The sequence below is a fragment of the Tachypleus tridentatus genome, chromosome 3 (genome assembly GCF_004210375.1).
Source record: "Tachypleus tridentatus isolate NWPU-2018 chromosome 3, ASM421037v1, whole genome shotgun sequence".
Lineage (NCBI taxonomy): Eukaryota > Metazoa > Arthropoda > Merostomata > Xiphosura > Limulidae > Tachypleus > Tachypleus tridentatus.
Window position 1 is genome coordinate 17,894,016 of NC_134827.1, and position 17,414 is coordinate 17,911,429.

The window sequence follows — 17,414 nt, forward strand, 5'->3', positions numbered from 1 at the left end:
TAAACTTAATTGTTTTACATCTTTATTAATATTGCATACTTTGTACATTTAACAAATATTGTGGGTTTGTTATTAATAAGTACTCTAACTAGGTATGTTTCAATAGTTTGAAAGTTGCATATCATTACTTTTAGTAATATATAATTCATTGTTCTATCTCATTAATTTCTTCTGTCATTGTTAACTGTTTCCCTTATCACCCTAAGTTTTGTCAGTGTAGGACTTAATTATGTTTCCTTTGTCATATACGTTACTTCAGATGAATTATAGCTTTGATTTTTATTATTAATATGTTTTTAGGTATTATTAATGGGTTTATGATCTATACTTTGTGAAACAGGCAAATATAGATGGTTTGTCTGTTTGATATTTTAAAATACTTTGTTTCTATCTGAATAAAATTTTGTCATTGTTCACTATATGCCTTACTGTTGTCATTTTTAACATGGTAGAACTTAGGTTTTTGTTTTGTTTTTGCTTCGTTTCCTTGCTGATATGTTCATTTCTTTTCTCTTCATAGGGTTGAGGTTTTCTTTGGCCCCTTTTTTTATGCCCATGGTTCTAGACACTTGATTTTTTTCCTCAAAATCTACTATTCTATATTCTTCCTCACTGTGCCCACATAATTTATAGTTCAGTTTTTCAGTTGTGGGTCATATCATTTGGACTAATCTTGGATCTTTAAGTGTTTTGTTGGTGGAATGTGCAAACTCTTGCCCAACATCTTCAGTCTCCGAATCTTTGTACTTTTCTTGATATGGATAACTGACTTCTGCTGGCTTCTTCCTCTTCACAGTCCAGAGACCACACTCATCTGCTCTTAAAAAGAAGCAACATGGGAGGGATTCCTGATGACAGTAGTTCACAAGTTTCTTATCTCTGATTTCTTGCTGCTTGAAATGTTCTATCTTTTTAGGGATGTGGGCTTTCTTGGAAGCTCTCATTTCATTGAATTGGACATGTATAAATTCCCTTTGAAGGACATTCCTATATCACCCTTCCTCCCCATTACCTGTGTTCTTCTTTTGTAACTTGCTAATTCTCGAAACTAAAGACTGAGTGGGAATAGTAGAGAGGGCTAGCTGCACTAACATAGGTGGTGCAGTACTATTGGTGGAGAGTGGTCACATGATATGCACATATTCAGAAATGTAGAAATACTGTGTAGAGTTTTGGTCTTATCTTACAAAAGATACTGATTTATTAGAAAAGGTTCAGAGGAAGATTACAAGGATGTAGGATGGAGAGTTCATTTTAATTAAGATGCCATGCTCTTTAGGAAAGCAGGGTATAATGTTATCTTATTGAAGGTGACAAGTTTTCCAGTGGATTAATACAATATAGACCTTTGATTATTTTTTTTTACTTTTCTTTCTAAAAATAATAGAACAACAGGATACAAGTTTAAGAAGTGGATAATACAGACTGTAGGCTACAGTTAAGACAGTTTTAGTTTTCAGACAGGTTTATTGAATGAGTTGCCATAGAAAGTAGTGGAAGCTGGCATTGTACAGGTGTTTAGGAGGGGAACTGATTTCCTGAAAATAAAGGATGGGTTGAAATTTCTTTACTGTAAGGACAGTCTTGAAGGACCACATGGTCCCTCAGTGTCCATATGGTATGTAATACACAACTTGCATCAATATGTACCATTTTGTACTCAGCAGGGTATCATTTGTCTCATGTGAGTACTGTCTGAGCTTGAACTTAAACTAGCAAATGCTGTCGTAGTTTCTGAACTTAGTATTACAGGAATTGTATAATCTACTTATATTAGTAAGATATGTAAAAGTGATAAGTATCAATAAACATATGTATTTTCTAGGATTGTTTTTTATTTGCTATCATACTTATTATTGAAAAATATTTTGTGTAAAGTATATTTAAAATGAATATAGTATACATGTGCTGCATATATTAATATGGGGTATTCTGTTTAGAAATAAATGCTGCTATAAGACGTATAGACCTATTGTCAAAGCTGTTGGCTCCTTTAATTGTGGGTCAAGTGATGACCATTTCCATGGTGACAGCAGCAATCTTCCTGGCCTTGTGGAACATTATATCTGTTTCTGTGGAATACTGGTTGCTTTGGGTGATTTACCAAGGATGTCCACAGTTGGCTTTAAAAAGGAACAAGCGTCAGGAGAAAAAAGGTATGTTTTTTAGACTAGTTTTTTTATTGTTTTAAACAGAATTTTTTTAATATCCATTAATGAAACTTTAAAAAACTTCAATCACATGGGCATGAAAAACTTTCAAGACTTCTGTTTGAAATGATAAGGTTAATGTGTAATATAGACACAAACTACAAGAGCCACTATTATGTACATTTTGAAATCTCTGTACATAAAGTTTCTACAGGTCTTAATTAATTTTATATGGAAATGGTGTAGTTAAAGCTTTTCTTTTTATTAGATTGTCCATAAATAAATGTTGTTTTTGAAGAGCAAAGTTTGGAAAAATATAAACCAGTGTTGTAAAACATGCTTTAATCAAAGTAAGCACCATTTGCTTCAACACACTTTTGCCAATGTGTGACGATGCTGTTTTTGCCTCTGTTGTAGAAATCAGAGTTTCTATGGTCAGTGAACTCCCTGAAAGCTTCTTCTGTAGCTGACTAGTTTTGAAAGCATCTATTGTGCAAAAAGTTTCAAAGAGCTTGAAAAGTGAAAATCTGTAGGGGAAAGGTTTGAGGAATAAGGTGGATGAGGCAGAACCTTGATTCCCAATTCATTCAATTTTTGGAGTATCATCCTTAACAGGTCTCATAATGCCAATTTTGTTATCTTCAGTCAGCTCATGCAGAACCTGTTTATCCAACTTTTTCGTCTTGCCAAACACACTCAGATGGTTTGCAATGCTTGATTTGCTTATGCCTAGCTTTTCTGCAAGCTCATGTACTGTTGTGCAAGGATTTGTCTCAGTTGCTTCCCTTGATGTGTTTTCATCTAAGGATGGCTTCCTTCCATGACTTTTGTGGTCTCCAAGACTTTCATCTCCATATCGAAATCTGTACATGTAGTAATGGATCCATGGCTGAATGTCTAGTTCATGTTCCATGTAGTTTCAGAACTTTTCGTCCACGTTTGAAATCGTATAGGAAAATCAGATGAAAGTCCTTCTTGTCCATGTTGCCTTGGAGGTTGCAAAACTTACTCTGAGTAGAATTGAAACAGCAGACAATTAAGACACCTTGTAAGTGACAAACATTGCATTAAACCAACCAATGATAAGTTACTCGATATTCAGCTTCTAAACATCATTGTGAGAATTTCGACATTTATTTCTGGACAACCTAATAGTCAAATTTAAAACATCAAATTAAGTTTGGAATAAAAACTACATTTGAAACAATTCTAAAATCTGTTGTTTGAATGTTGATGTGAATAGTAAAACCTTTACTGTTAAAACATTGTGTACTTGAGAGTGATTGCACCTGCGATAGAAATATTGGTACCTATTCTGAAAAATATTATTCCTTACTATAAAAGTTGTATCTTGGCATTAAAACTAGATTTAAATCAGTAGTAGAAGTATAATTTTAGGGTGTGAAAACACTTACATCTGGACTTAAGTATATTGTGATTTTATCAGTACTGTATACTTGTTGTTTTTTTAGCAGATAAGCTGGTAATGCTGCTAGTGAAATTTTCATGCTAAAGTTTGTTGTCATACTGCAGCATTTTATTGTGTTTCTGTACTAATATACTAACATTACTAGATTTTTTAAATATATGGTTTGAATATTGACAAAAGTAGAATAAAATATATTTATTTGTGTAGATAATGTAAACTATGATAAAAGCAATTAATTGAAAAAAGTTTCTCTGGAATATTGACATTTATTTGCATCCCTTTGTACAGTTCTGGATTATTATATAGTTTCATATACAATGAAAATCTTCAGTGGATATTGGTTTAAACATTGTCACTGTTAGTCTGTTATGTACCTCTCGGAAGAGGTGTCTAAAGATAATTAGTTTAATCAGTTGTTTCCATTTCAAGAACCTTTTGATGACCATTTTAAAGAAATGCTATTTTGAATATGGTTTTTGTATCATATATAACAGTTTGTGTGTTTTTTTTCATTTATTAGTCTTTCATTTCACAAAGTTGTAGATGAAAGGTTAAACTCTTATAAAACTATTTGAACCTATTGGCATGGAATATTAAGGAGAATCCACTAATAACATAAGGTTTGTACTTTAAGAAATTTATACAATACTGGTGAAGACATATTCGAGATATTAATATTTCTCCTGGTAGACATGGATTCTGAAGCTGATGAACCAACAGTTGTGAAATCTACCTCTAGGAGACATTGCCCTTCTTGTATTAGGTATTTCCGTGGGTGGCAAACATATTTTCAACAAGAAGTGTTTCCTGCGGGACTTGGATTGGCTCTACTGTATATGACAGTCTTGGGATTTGATAGTATAACTGTTGGTAGGTACATGCACAGTAAAGTGCTAGTTTTATATCAGAATCAGATATTAACCTGAATGATATATAAGATCATACTAGATAACTACTAGACTGCTATTTTATTCATCACATTTTTGACTAAGATGTTTGTGCAATTAAGCTTAGTTATCCATGTGTATAAAAAAGGCAAAATTTTCTACTTGAGATGGTAACTAAGAAATACTTAGTGTGCTTGACATACAATTTTCTACATGAAAGAGTTTGCAGTTGAAGAATATATCAGATGTTCTGAAGATATAACTTGGTAAGTGAGATAATTTGTTATGCAAATGAAATTTTCTGAAATATAATTGGGATATTAATTTGTTAATAGTCCATCGAAATTTGGGTGAACTTAACTGAAGTAAAAAAACAACCATGATTGATAACATGTGCTTTTCATGTTGACAGACTTTGTGTCATGATACAAGACTGTTCAATGAGGTATTATTAATTTATTTTGTAGGTCAGTATTTTTTGATTGCATAGATTTTTTATAACAAGAGAATTGAAAGCAGTTATTCTAAAGTAGACATTATGACAAGTTTATTTATGCAACTTGGTAAGAGTCTGTTGTTGTGTTTATTATTTATTGATTTTGAGGATATCAAAAGTTGTGTGAAATTTATTGATGTCAAGGATATAGAGATTTCTGGAAAGTGAGGAGACAATTAAATGACACATATATAAATAGTGTGAGATGATCAGGAACAGCAGGTGAGAGAGTAAAGTCACAGGAAATAGAAGTTTGGCCACAGAAAGATTAAACTTAAAGATAACTTCCATAGGAGAGAAAGGGCTAATGGTTAACTTAGGCCTAGTGATTAATATGTTAAGTGTAAAACAAACAGTTTCAAAAGAGATAAGAAGTTTAGTTTATTCTGTCAGAGTGAGTTCTAAAGTAATTGAACCAGTCTGAATGCACTTTGACAAAAGGAACTGACAATATCTGAGGTATGGGGACCAGTGATTACTGCAAGAGCAGTATATGACTGTGGTGACTCGTACTATAATTGTAGCTGAATTATTCACAAAATGCTAGTCCAGTAGAAATAGAGAAAAGTAGATCACCATGTCAACTGAAATTATAAAGAAACTGAATAGACATAAGTGTGCTTTTGACAACAAGAAGAGAACTATTTATGGTGTTTATGTATACCTATTATCTCTATAGTGTAAATAATTTGTTTTACATGTTTAACTAGTTTGAATGTACATATGTTATTTTAAAAACAAGTGGAATATGTGCTGCTTTTTTTATTTTTGAACTTGTCACCAACAAGTCACACACTCACTATTAGAAGAATTCTTAGCCCAACACCCATATTGTTCAATCTACTTATTAAATACTATGACTATGCATAATATTGAGAATAATTAGCACATTATTTTGACATATTGTTTTAGGTGTGTACTTAATAAGGACCATCAGCCTGTTTAAAAATATTTTTGTTAAGTAATGGTTTTGTTTAAATCATTGTAATAAACAATTATTATATGTGGAAGAAGTATAGAACAAGTTCATGCCTCCATATAAACATTAGTGGTGGAACACATTTAAAGAAACAGTGTGTATTTTTTCTTTTGAATTTTTCAGGGTATGTTTATACACAGGGATTGTCAGAAGGAATGATGGGAGGAATGAGTGGTTTGACTGGGCTTGTGGGTGTGCTTGGAACATTTTGCTATCCTCAACTTCGCAACAGGATTGGCTTAGAGAGGACAGGACTGTTTGGATATTTTCTAGAGGTTATTTGTCTCATATTTTGTGTAGCTTCAGTATGGGCACCAGGTAGTCCATTTGATCCATTTTTCACTGGACATCCCAAAGAGAGAGTCAGTGACCTACATGATAAGTTAAACCTTAATCATACACAACTGATTGTTTTCAACAGTTCTGGAGAACTGAGTTCTGTGGCCATCTGGGAAACAACTACTGGTCAACCTGAAAATTCTTCAGTCATTGCAACTGTTGGCACAAAGTTAGAGAGCTCCAGCCATCAGGAATATACATCTGTTGCTCTCCTTCTTACTGGGATTATAAGTGCAAGATTTGGTAAGTATTAATGTTAGTTATTCAAATACTACATGTAGTGTAGGATATTATAAAACTTGTAAATGTTTTTTGCATGAAACTAAACTTATTGTAATTAAACTTTCAATAGATATCCATCAAAGATTTTAACAATTTAATTTCAACAAGTAACTTAGACCATTTTTCATAATATGTTAGTGAATTCAGTGTTTTTTATGCAACATTGTGCATGTCTCTTGGAATGCTGCAATGTAGTTTAACTGGGAAATTTTCATTTTAGAGTTTTTCTATAAATAATGTTTAATTTACAAATATTCTGAATTTGTTGTAATGTACTTATTAAGTGGTGATTGACATGTAATCTATTAAGTGGATTCTGGTGAAAAAGCTGAAACATTTTTTTTTTAGTTTGTTTTGGTTTAGTTACCAGATTTTTACTAACCATTTCATGTGTATTGCAATTGTATTTTATTGTTTCATAATGGTTATTTTGGCATTGTTTCTTTCTTTGCAACAGAAAGAATGGGTTGTCAGTGTGATATATTTCTTAGGTAATGTAGTGGAAAATAAAGAAAACTTTTACCAATTTTTCTTACATTAGGACTAATTATACAGAATGTTATCATAATTTCTTTAGCTTTTCAACCTGATGCTTAAACATTAGACATTGATGTTGTAATATAAATTCTTAGCAACTCATCAGGATATGTTCTTTCATTTATGTTGGACTTCAGAAAAGGTAGTTTTAAAAAAAATGGAGAATCAGTTAAGAGAGTTCATGTAAAATTGTATAAGATTTTTCACTTGTACTTGCCAGAGAACATGGTTATATACTTTGACATGAATTCTCTCAGCTGATTCTGATTTTACTTTAACTGATTTGCTTTATTTGTAAATTGTTGACCTGATGGCTCACTCACAATGAATTATCTCAATATAAATTTGAAACCACGAATTTTATGATTCTTTGTCAAAAGTTTGTGAACTGCTGATTTTAAATGCATGGTATTTTTATTTTATGTGAAAATTTGCCATGAGACTGTTTCATGGACTTTATAATCTATCTTGTGATAGGTTTGTGGATTGCTGACCTGACTGTGAACCAAATTTTCCAGGAGCTGGTAGAAGAGACAGAGCTTGGGGTTGTCAATGGGGTACAATATAGCACCAACATGACCATGGATCTTTTGAAGTTTTTTTTGGTTATTGCAATTCCTTGGATGGAAACATTTGGAATTTTAGTGATTTTGTCATTTATCTTTGTCTGCTCCGGATGGATTTCCTATGCTGTCTTCTCAAGAAAGCGACGTGGGCACTTGTTCCACTTTGACTTATTTTCTCCTTGTGCTACCCAGTGTGCTAGTCACCCCCACTTTCATCATCATCCCCATCCACCATTTCTTTTTGGCATGCCTTTAGAAGCAGAGGCAATAAAACAACCACCAGAGCTGCATCATTCCAATGAAATGCAGGAGACACCAAGTTTTGAAGAAATAGATCTATGTGATGACCATGTTCATGAGGTAACCACTTCCACAAATAAAGAAGGCCCTCTGGTCAGATTCAGCAGGTTCTGGACCAGGAAAGATGTTAAAAATAATAATACACAAGCTCAAAATGGGGATCCCGTCAATCTTCCATTACATTCATCACAAGATGAATCATCTGTTTAAGCTATGTTGAATTGATTATCCAGGTTTCAGTAATCCAGTTGTATCTTTAAAGTTAAATTAAGCTTAAAAGATCTAATTATTTCAGTGATAGACCAACATGGCTTAAAGAGTTATTGTATACTTCATTTGCACTACTTTAAAGGTTGTACTACTTGTTGGCCAAGTTGATGTTAGCTTACTTTCCCTTGGGAGTTAAGAATGATTTATTGCTTGAGCTTACACATGTTGGGTTTCTTGGTTTGCACTGACTGTTAATGAACTTGGGTCCCGGTGTGTGTTAAGTTGGAGTGAGCTTCAAGGATAAATATCTTTATAAACAGTATTTAATTGGTTGTTCTATTTTTAGTATATAGAGTAGTGGTTCTTAACTTTTTTTTTTGGCTGTGAACCAAATTATGGCAATGAGGCTAGTTCAGTTACCCATTACTTTGAATAGAATTCCTTGACACAGTCACTGGAGAGCCATGTTGATCCAATGTTTGGTTGCAATCCAAGAGTTCAGAACTACCTACTTAGAAGATAAGATGTACTTTATATATTATATATTAAGCTATATATAAATTTATATTGTTATTTAACTTTAGTTTGTTATGGTGTGTAGAGATCGAGTTAAATTTTAAAGCCTTTAAAGACTGGTTACTGATTAAATTAAATATACCTGTTGAACCACTTTTCAATCAGTTGTTAAAAGATAAGTGGGCCATCATTAAAAGAAACAAGATGATACTTCAGAAGTTTAATTCCATTATTTTTTGTTTTATGATTTATATAGATGATTTTTACTTATTTTCATATACAAGGAATTAATGGTAGTCTTAGCTTGGTATGATTTTATTTTTTATGTTGTGATATTAAATTTAGTCATGTATGTTATGTTGAACAGATTTTATAACTTAATGGATTGTTGATGTGATATTTCTAAATAATTCTTAAATTGTTACCAAAAGTTTCAGAGCTTTGCAGAACAAAGTTTGAGATAGACAATTTGATATTCATATATTAATAATGAATAATAGCCCATCCACAAGAGTTGTTTTTTGTTTTCCAAAATTCAAGATGAGAAACGTTTTAAGACCAGTGGAGCTCAAGAGCACAAGGCAAGACAGAAATACAATTGTGTATTTCAGTTGAGTTTGTTTTCTTTCTCCAATTGTATGATAGAAATCAGTGAAGAGTTGAGCACATGTGATTATTTTTTTGTGAAGTTAGTGTAAACCTTTCTGCCAGCTGAATATACTAAAATGTTTATCATTTAATGTTCTGGTATGCAGGTGGAGACACCTACATTAATTTAGGTTATTATATGGTGAGTTAAAAAGGACAGAAAACCTCCATAAATATTATATAAACATTACCATTATAAAAGGTCTAATTGTATTTCTTTGGTTTGATAACTTAAGATGTGCTGATGAACCTTAAATTGATGAAACTACAGTCTGCATTAGAGGGTGCAGCAAAAGAAAGAATGCATTAGGTCACTATGTCACAGATAATATTTTCAGTTTTACCTTTGGTGTAATGAAAATAAGTCAGTAATGTAATCATTAAAGAGTTGGTCCACTGTATAACACAGCACGTTATTATTAGGTACAATAATATTCAGTATTATTCACTCACCTAAATTAACTTAGAGTACTGTATGTTTACTCAAAGTGGATTTATAAAGCTAGTAAATATTTTATGTTTTCTGAAAGAATGGAAACTGGACAGATTCAAACTCTTAGTTTTTGTAACCAAGAATCTCTTACTTTGCCATTTAGCCGATTGTATGTGAAAAGTGTAGTTTTGGGGGCAGAATGAAATTAGCCTTTTATATGAACTGTATGGATTTGAATTCTATTTGGTTTCATATATCACTTTAGGTGAATTTCTAGCTTCTCAGGATGTTATGCCATTCCCCAAAAAAAAATATTGTAACTGGAGTGAGATAATCACAAGATAAAGAGATTATCTTAATCAAGCAACTTGGATTGAGATACTATTATTATTACTTCTCTAAGTCATGAATGTGTTATACAGAATATATATTATATGTGGGGTATTTTTTGTTTATAAAATGTGTTTCTAATTTACTAGATAACTTGAGATGTAACTTAAAAGTTGACAAGAAACATTGTCACATATAATCTTGGCTGATTCTTGATGTGTTACAGTTGTCATTTTTATACTGTCAAGTTAGCATGTGGTATCAGAATTTTATAGTAAAATGGGTAATTTTCTAACATTGTCAGTTTGGGTGATATACAGTTAAGGTTCTTGTTGAGAGTAAACCAAAGTCAAATGATTTTAATCTCAGAAATGACTATATATAAAGAATTGTGACAATACCCTAGTTTTCTTGTTGTTTTTTGTAAATTCCTTTTATTTCACATTGATTACTATTTATAACTTTTGTTTTTAAGAACTTGCTTATTGTCAGTTTGGAGATTCTTCTGTCCTGAATTACATCAAATGCCTGAGTTTTTAAGTGAAAAAACTTAAGTTTTTATAACTTGAGGAATTTAATAAAATATAATTGAAAAAGGAACATGATAATATTACATTTACCTTTTCTAAAAATAGTTTGTAATATAGCAGGTGACTTGCTCAGTAGTTTGAATATTTCAAATAAACAGTAACATGAAGTTTTAATAATTTAGTGTTCCAGGTAAGAAAGTATCTGTGTGTGGAGCTTGAAGTCCTGGCAGCGTATTGGTTTCAACATTAGTATAACATTAGCCAATAATTTGGGGCTTGAGCCTCACTCACTTTACTTTCAGCTGTATCAGAGTTATTACAGTGACAATACTGTAAAAACCTGACTTCATACTAGTAACACAAACTGTAATATAAATATTACACCTTTTAAATATAAGATGACAGTAGTTTCATTGCAAGTATTTCTTTATAATTTAAATAGACAGCTATTAGTGTTGTTATTATCTTTACCTAAAGTTTACTTTCATCATGCACTAGTATATAACTACCTATGCATTTATGCCTGTATGTGCAGACTAAAGACAAATGAACATTTTGTTATATATACACGTATGGTAAATCTTTTTTTATAAAAATCTTTTTACTATTAAAGTGAAATAATAATATGTTAGTCTGGGCCTTTCTTGATAGGTATCTGTTTTATCAAACAAGTTGCAAACTTGTTTTTTCTTTTACTTTGGGGCATATTAATTTCATTTTTGTACCTAAGCACATGTTAATATTCTCATGCCATGCTTTTGATTTTGTACTAAGGGCAAGCTGTGGTATATTTTGCTGAAAATGAAGGATTTATGTTGTATGATATTAACATGGATGTGTGATGTTTTGATGTGAATCCTCATCAGATCCAAACTCTCCTCACAGTTTAACTTATCATCACCTATACTGTACCCACTAAGTCTTTTAAGCAAGAGTTGAAATCATTATGAAATATGAGTATCAAGGTGTGATAAAATCTGAAATCCTGTGTTTTCAAATGTTTGTTTATTACTTGTTTGCAATATATCTAGTAAAGTGGATCTTAAATGTGGCCATAACAAAGGCTCTTTATCTTCAATAATTTTCTTTGTCAATAGCAATACTAATCTTGAAATAAAACTGTGTGTGATTTTATATTATTATGTTACACATTATCACGTGCTGTAGCTGTTGTTTTTTTTTTAATTTAATTTACATACTAGTAAGCATATGGCATTCTAGACAGCTAAACCAGGAGGGAATTAGCTGATGATCAAACTTATCAAATGCTGTGAATTACAAATGCATTTTTATAATTAAAGATTGAGTGGCACCTTTAGCTGAAAATTTAAACTATATAACAAGAATTTTATTAATAATATATCAGTTTTCAAAGATTTTAATTTTTGATTATTAAATAAAATGATTTTGTATATTTAACACAAGATCACATCCAATTGTATATCTTTGTTATCCCTATTAAAACAAGAAAATTACAAATTTTTAAGTTTACCCTTGTAGCAGAAAGCTTGAACTAAGGTTAACTAAAGAAAAATAATTTCTTAATGCTTTTATAGTAATAACTATGTTATGGTTTTAGTGTAGAACTATTAATGATATTAAAGCACTGGGGTTTGAATCCCTGTCACACCAAACAGGCTCGCCCTTTTAACTGTGGGGGCATTATAATGTGGTAGTCAATCCCACTATTCGTTGGTAAATGAACAGCCCAAGTAGCCCTCTAGTCTTACACTTCTAAATTAGGAATGGCTAGCAGAGATAGCCCTCGTGTAGCTGTGTGCGAAATTCAAAACAAACAAACCAATTAAATCTCTGAAAAGGTAAAACTCAAAATATGAAGTGCCACTTAGATTTTGATTATAAATTTATGAGGGAAGTACAGAATGTAGCTTTTCTTTTTTTAAAGAAATCAAATCAAGGTACAGAAAATTGACAGGTGGTGCTTGGAGTTCTTATAATACTAAGTTCATAGCTTTTTCAAAATGAATATTAATGAAAGGTGAAAAACTCTTACTTTGTTTATGTGCAATATTGATTGGGTTGGTGGGTTGAGGAAATCACGTGAATCTTGTGAAGAAGTTGCGGTTAGGTTATGTATAGTGTAGCATGTTCTAGATACTTTCATTTTAATATAATGTTAGTGAAAACTAATTTACATGTTGATGTTTTTTTGTAAGTATGATAAAGGTTATTATGAATTATGTAAACATTCATGTTTTCATGCTTTGTAAACTAAAATTTACCAGTAGCTCTAAGAATTTTAGGGTGAATTAACTTCAAGCTCTGAAGAAAGAAAAGGAGGAGGAGGAACATATTAATGTTTGTTTACTTTAATATTTCAGTAGGTGTCTAGTGTTGTAATACTCATCCAGTGTTTCTATTATACCTGTTTGTTTACTTTTATTTTAAAATATGTGACAGATATTTTAATGCTAGCATTGAGTCATGTTTAATATTTATTTACTTTTTAATATTATTACTATGTCTTTCAATTAGTAGTTTTAATGTTTTTAGTCAATGAAAGTATTAACATTTGGAAAAACGATGTGACAGTGAATCTCACTAAAATTTTTTTTAGGTTCCTGTTGTTTATTTTTTCTGTAATTTAAACAACGTGACAGTGAATCTCACTAACATTTTTTTTAGGTTCCTGTTGTTTATTTTTTCTGTAATTTAAACAATGTGACAGTGAATCTCACTAACATTTTTTTTAGGATCCTGTTGTTTATTTTTTCTGTAATTTAAACAATGTGACAGTGAATCTCACTAAAAATTTTTTTTAGGTTTCTGTTGTTTATTTTTTCTGTAATTTAAACAACGTGACAGTGAATCTCAGTAAAATTTTTTTTAGGTTCCTGTTGTTTATTTTTTCTGTAATTTAAACAACGTAACAGTGAATCTCAGTAAAATTTTTTTTAGGTTCCTATTTATTTTTTCTGTAATTTAAACAACGTGACAGTGAATCTCAGTAAAATTTTTTTTAGGTTCCTATTTATTTTTTCTGTAATTTAAACAACGTGACAGTGAATCTCATTAAAATTTTTTTTAGGTTCTGTTGTTTATTTTTTCTGTAATTTAAACAACATGACAGTGAATCTCAGTAAAATTTTTTTTAGGTTCCTGTTGTTTCTTTTTTCTGTAATTTAAACAATGTGACAGTGAATCTCACTAAAAATTTTTTTTAGGTTTCTGTTGTTTATTTTTTCTGTAATTTAAATTTCTAGTAAATTCACCCCCAGCCCAAGAAAATGTTATTAAACATAGTTACTTGTGAGCTGTGTCTTGTATTATTGTGTTTATTTATTGTAAAGACAATTTTTGAAATTCAAAATTTTCTTTGCAGCTACACTTCTTTAGACTATCATAAAAAAAACAACAAGAAACTTATAGATACTGTCTTTTTCATACTGTTTATATGTGACTTGTAATTGTAGTTTTACTTTATGCTTTTTGAACAAAAATCATTAAAAGAGAAGTATTTAAAGTCTTTAAAATTGCACAGTGTTACTTGGTGTTTTTCATGATGTTGAATTTGATATTGTCAGATATAAATTGATGTTTTCAAATGTAAACGAACAAAAAGATTGGAAAATAAAAATAGTTTGTCTATTTGCATTGTTAAAATGCAGGTTTTGAAAAGTTGTTTCAAATGAAAGATTGTAGTGCAGCATATCCGAAACTATGGTTCGCAGACCTCTGGGGATTCGAGAGAGAATTCTGAGGGGTTTGTGAGAACTATTTGATAATGGCAACTTTTACACATTCCTAGTCCTAATTTATTAAAAATTTTTTGGAAGGAAATAACTTGATACAGAGCAAGATTTGAAGTCACAAATCTCTCTTGAGTTGAACTTTAAAGCACCATACTCTTTAAAACGAGCTCAAAAGTTTCCTTAATTTTAGTTAAATGGTTTTGTGTTATTTTTTGATGTTTTAGGAATTATGTTTCAGTATTACTGGGAACTAACTGTAAACTGATGTTAATACCAGAGATAAGATTTTATTGTAAACATTTTACATTGATGTTGCTGTAAATATGAAATTTTAGGAATTGTAAAAAAAAAAAAAATTAAATCATGTTTGTGTGACGTGCTCTTGAAAAGAAGCATTTTGATACATGTTTTCCGGGTCCGGCATGGCCAGGTGGTTCCGAGGGTCGCGGGTTCGAATCCACGTCGCACCAAACAAGCTCCCCTTTCAGCTGTGGGGCATTATAATGTGCGGTCAATGCCACCGTTCGTTAGTAAAGGAGTAGCCTAAGAGTTGGTGGTGGGTGGTGATGACTAGCTGCCTTCTCTCTTGTCTTACACTGCTAAATTACGAACGGCTAGCGCAGATAGCCCTCGAGTAACTGTGCGCGAAATTCAAAACAAACCAAACACGCATTTAACTATTAAATATACAGATAATTCAAAATCGAATAATGTATAATGCTCAAGGACTACGTGATTGTCCTGAGTGTAAAATAGTTTCCATATTTACAGTATAAAAAGTAAATTTGATTAAAAAATAGTTAATTGATAAATATTAGAAGCAAACCTCAACATAAAACTAACGTTAGAAAACGATTCAAGATAGAACTTAACGTCATTGTAGGGTAAAATGGTATACGATATCGGAACTTACATTTAAACTGGTTTTGAAACTTAAGCTCAGGTACAAATTCAAAACCATGCGATGTTTTTTCGTACACAAAATGAACATCACTTATCTAATAGCTTCTGCCGAATAATTCATATCGTTCTAGGCCCGGCATGGCCAAGCGTGTTAAGGCGTGAGCCTCGTAATCTGAGGGTCGCTGGTTCGCATCCCCATCGCGCCAAACATGCTCGCCCTTTCAGCCCAAAAGTTGGCGGTGGGTGGTGATGACTAGCTGCCTTCCCTCTAGTCTTACACTGCTAAATTAGGGACGGCTAGCACTGATAGCCCTCGAGTAGCTTTGTGCGAAATTCAAAAACAAACAAACATATCATGCCACTGTTATTACAAACATGCATATGCCTTTTACTTGTTACATGTATTACGACATTCCAGTGCAAAATGATTTGGCGTTGCCTGGTGGTCAAGGATTAGAATCCCATCACTAAACGTGCTAGTTCTTTTAGTCATGGGGGCGTCATAATAGTGTGACAAATTCTGCTAGTTAATTTAATAATCAGATTTAAGAGTAGGGGATGAGTAGTGTTGACTCGCGGTATATCGCTTTTAAATTAGGACGGCTAGCGCAGATAGCCCTCGAGTAGCTTTGTGTATAATTCAACAAAAGAGCAAGCGAGAAGATCAGGCTAACAAACAGAAGGTCCAGTGTATACCAGAAGACTTGAAGAAGGTCTCGACAGAAACACATTAAGCAAATATTTATTTACACACACGTTGTTTGTAAAGTGTAAAACCTAGGAATTTAGCAATAATGACGAAGTCATAAAGTTAACTTTTTACAAAACGCCTGAAGGTAAAGTTATATCAAATTAAAACATTGACAGCAAATGTTACACTCTACAAAAACTAAATAGAATTCAACTACGACCCATTTTACCATTTAGCTGTCAATACACACAGTTCAGGTAACATTCAAACTGTATTGACTAAATTCAAGAAAAATGAAACATTACAGGTACAAGCTTCATTATACAGAGGTGAATGGTTTAAAGTTATTCACATAGTAAAAGATCCAATAGTTAAATTTCGTCAAGTCTTAAGAAGTTGTTCTTACAGAAACAAATCTGGCTTCACGTACAAAACAAAATACGCTAATAAAGTCAAGTTTCCACACGAGTACACCTCACTGGAACTTAATCCTTATTCAATTCGGCGACAGGAGTTTGTTTATTTGAAATTCGCGCAAAGCTACATAAGAGCTATCAGTTTTAGCCGCCCCTAATTTAGCAGTGTAAGACTAGAGGGAAGGTAGCTAGTCATCAGCACCTACCGCCAACTCTTGGGTTGCTCTTTTACTAACGAATAGTGAGATTTACCGTCACATTATAATGCCCTCATGGCTAAAAGGGGCGAGCATGTTTGGTGTGACGGGGATTCGAAACTGCGACCCTCGGATTACGAGCTGAGCGCTCTAACTACTACGCCATGCCGGACTTGTTGGGGATAGGAAAGACAGTCTTTTATGTCTGGACATCATATGCTCTTTTTTTTTTTTTTTGCTATGCAAGAAGTTGGTTTTGCCCAATTAGCAAACTCATATTTTGTATTTAATACGTATTATTGCTTAGACATTTCGTTGACTAACTTATATTTTGTTACACGACCCATGGTTACTAGTAACTGTGATTTGCTCAACTTGAAAACAACTGCATTTCTGAAGTAATTTTTCATAATCTAACAGCTTTACATGCCAAAAATATACAGAGTTTATAACTTATTTTTGTTTTTTCAATTTACCATGTGAAATACTCATAATTGAATTAATAACTTTTTAGGCGAATCTTTTAAATAGTGTTTTATTTCTTAACCATCAGATGGCAAGACGGTCTTTTGGAATAAATAATGAATATCGCGAGCTGATGACATGATTATTCTTTTTATGATGCTATTGGTTACATGTAGGTACTTTTCTGTTGATCTTAAAATATGAAAAAAAAGTAATTTAGAACTTTACTGTTCTCGTAGCACATGCGTTTTGAAATATCGACTTTTTGTTACATTACAGTATGATTGATCTGTTATTAGATGTTTTTAAAATAAAATGGTGGAATTGATTCTTCTAAACAAAGGCATGTTAGGCTATTTTCTGTATCTACTGTGGGAATCGAACACCGAATTTTAAC

At 31.9% G+C, this 17,414-nt stretch overlaps 1 protein-coding gene across 1 annotated transcript in view; it reads left to right on the forward strand.

The window, feature by feature from the left end:
• Positions 1-14,256, forward strand: part of LOC143246461 (ferroportin-like) — a 30,008-nt gene extending 15,752 nt beyond the window's left edge. The window contains exons 5-8 of the mRNA XM_076493203.1: positions 1,941-2,156; positions 4,270-4,449; positions 6,065-6,523; positions 7,577-14,256. Coding sequence (XP_076349318.1) covers positions 1,941-2,156; positions 4,270-4,449; positions 6,065-6,523; positions 7,577-8,175 — 1,454 coding nt within the window. The 3' untranslated portion in view covers positions 8,176-14,256. The remainder of the gene's footprint in view (positions 1-1,940; positions 2,157-4,269; positions 4,450-6,064; positions 6,524-7,576) is intronic.
• Positions 14,257-17,414: the final 3,158 nt, after the last annotated feature.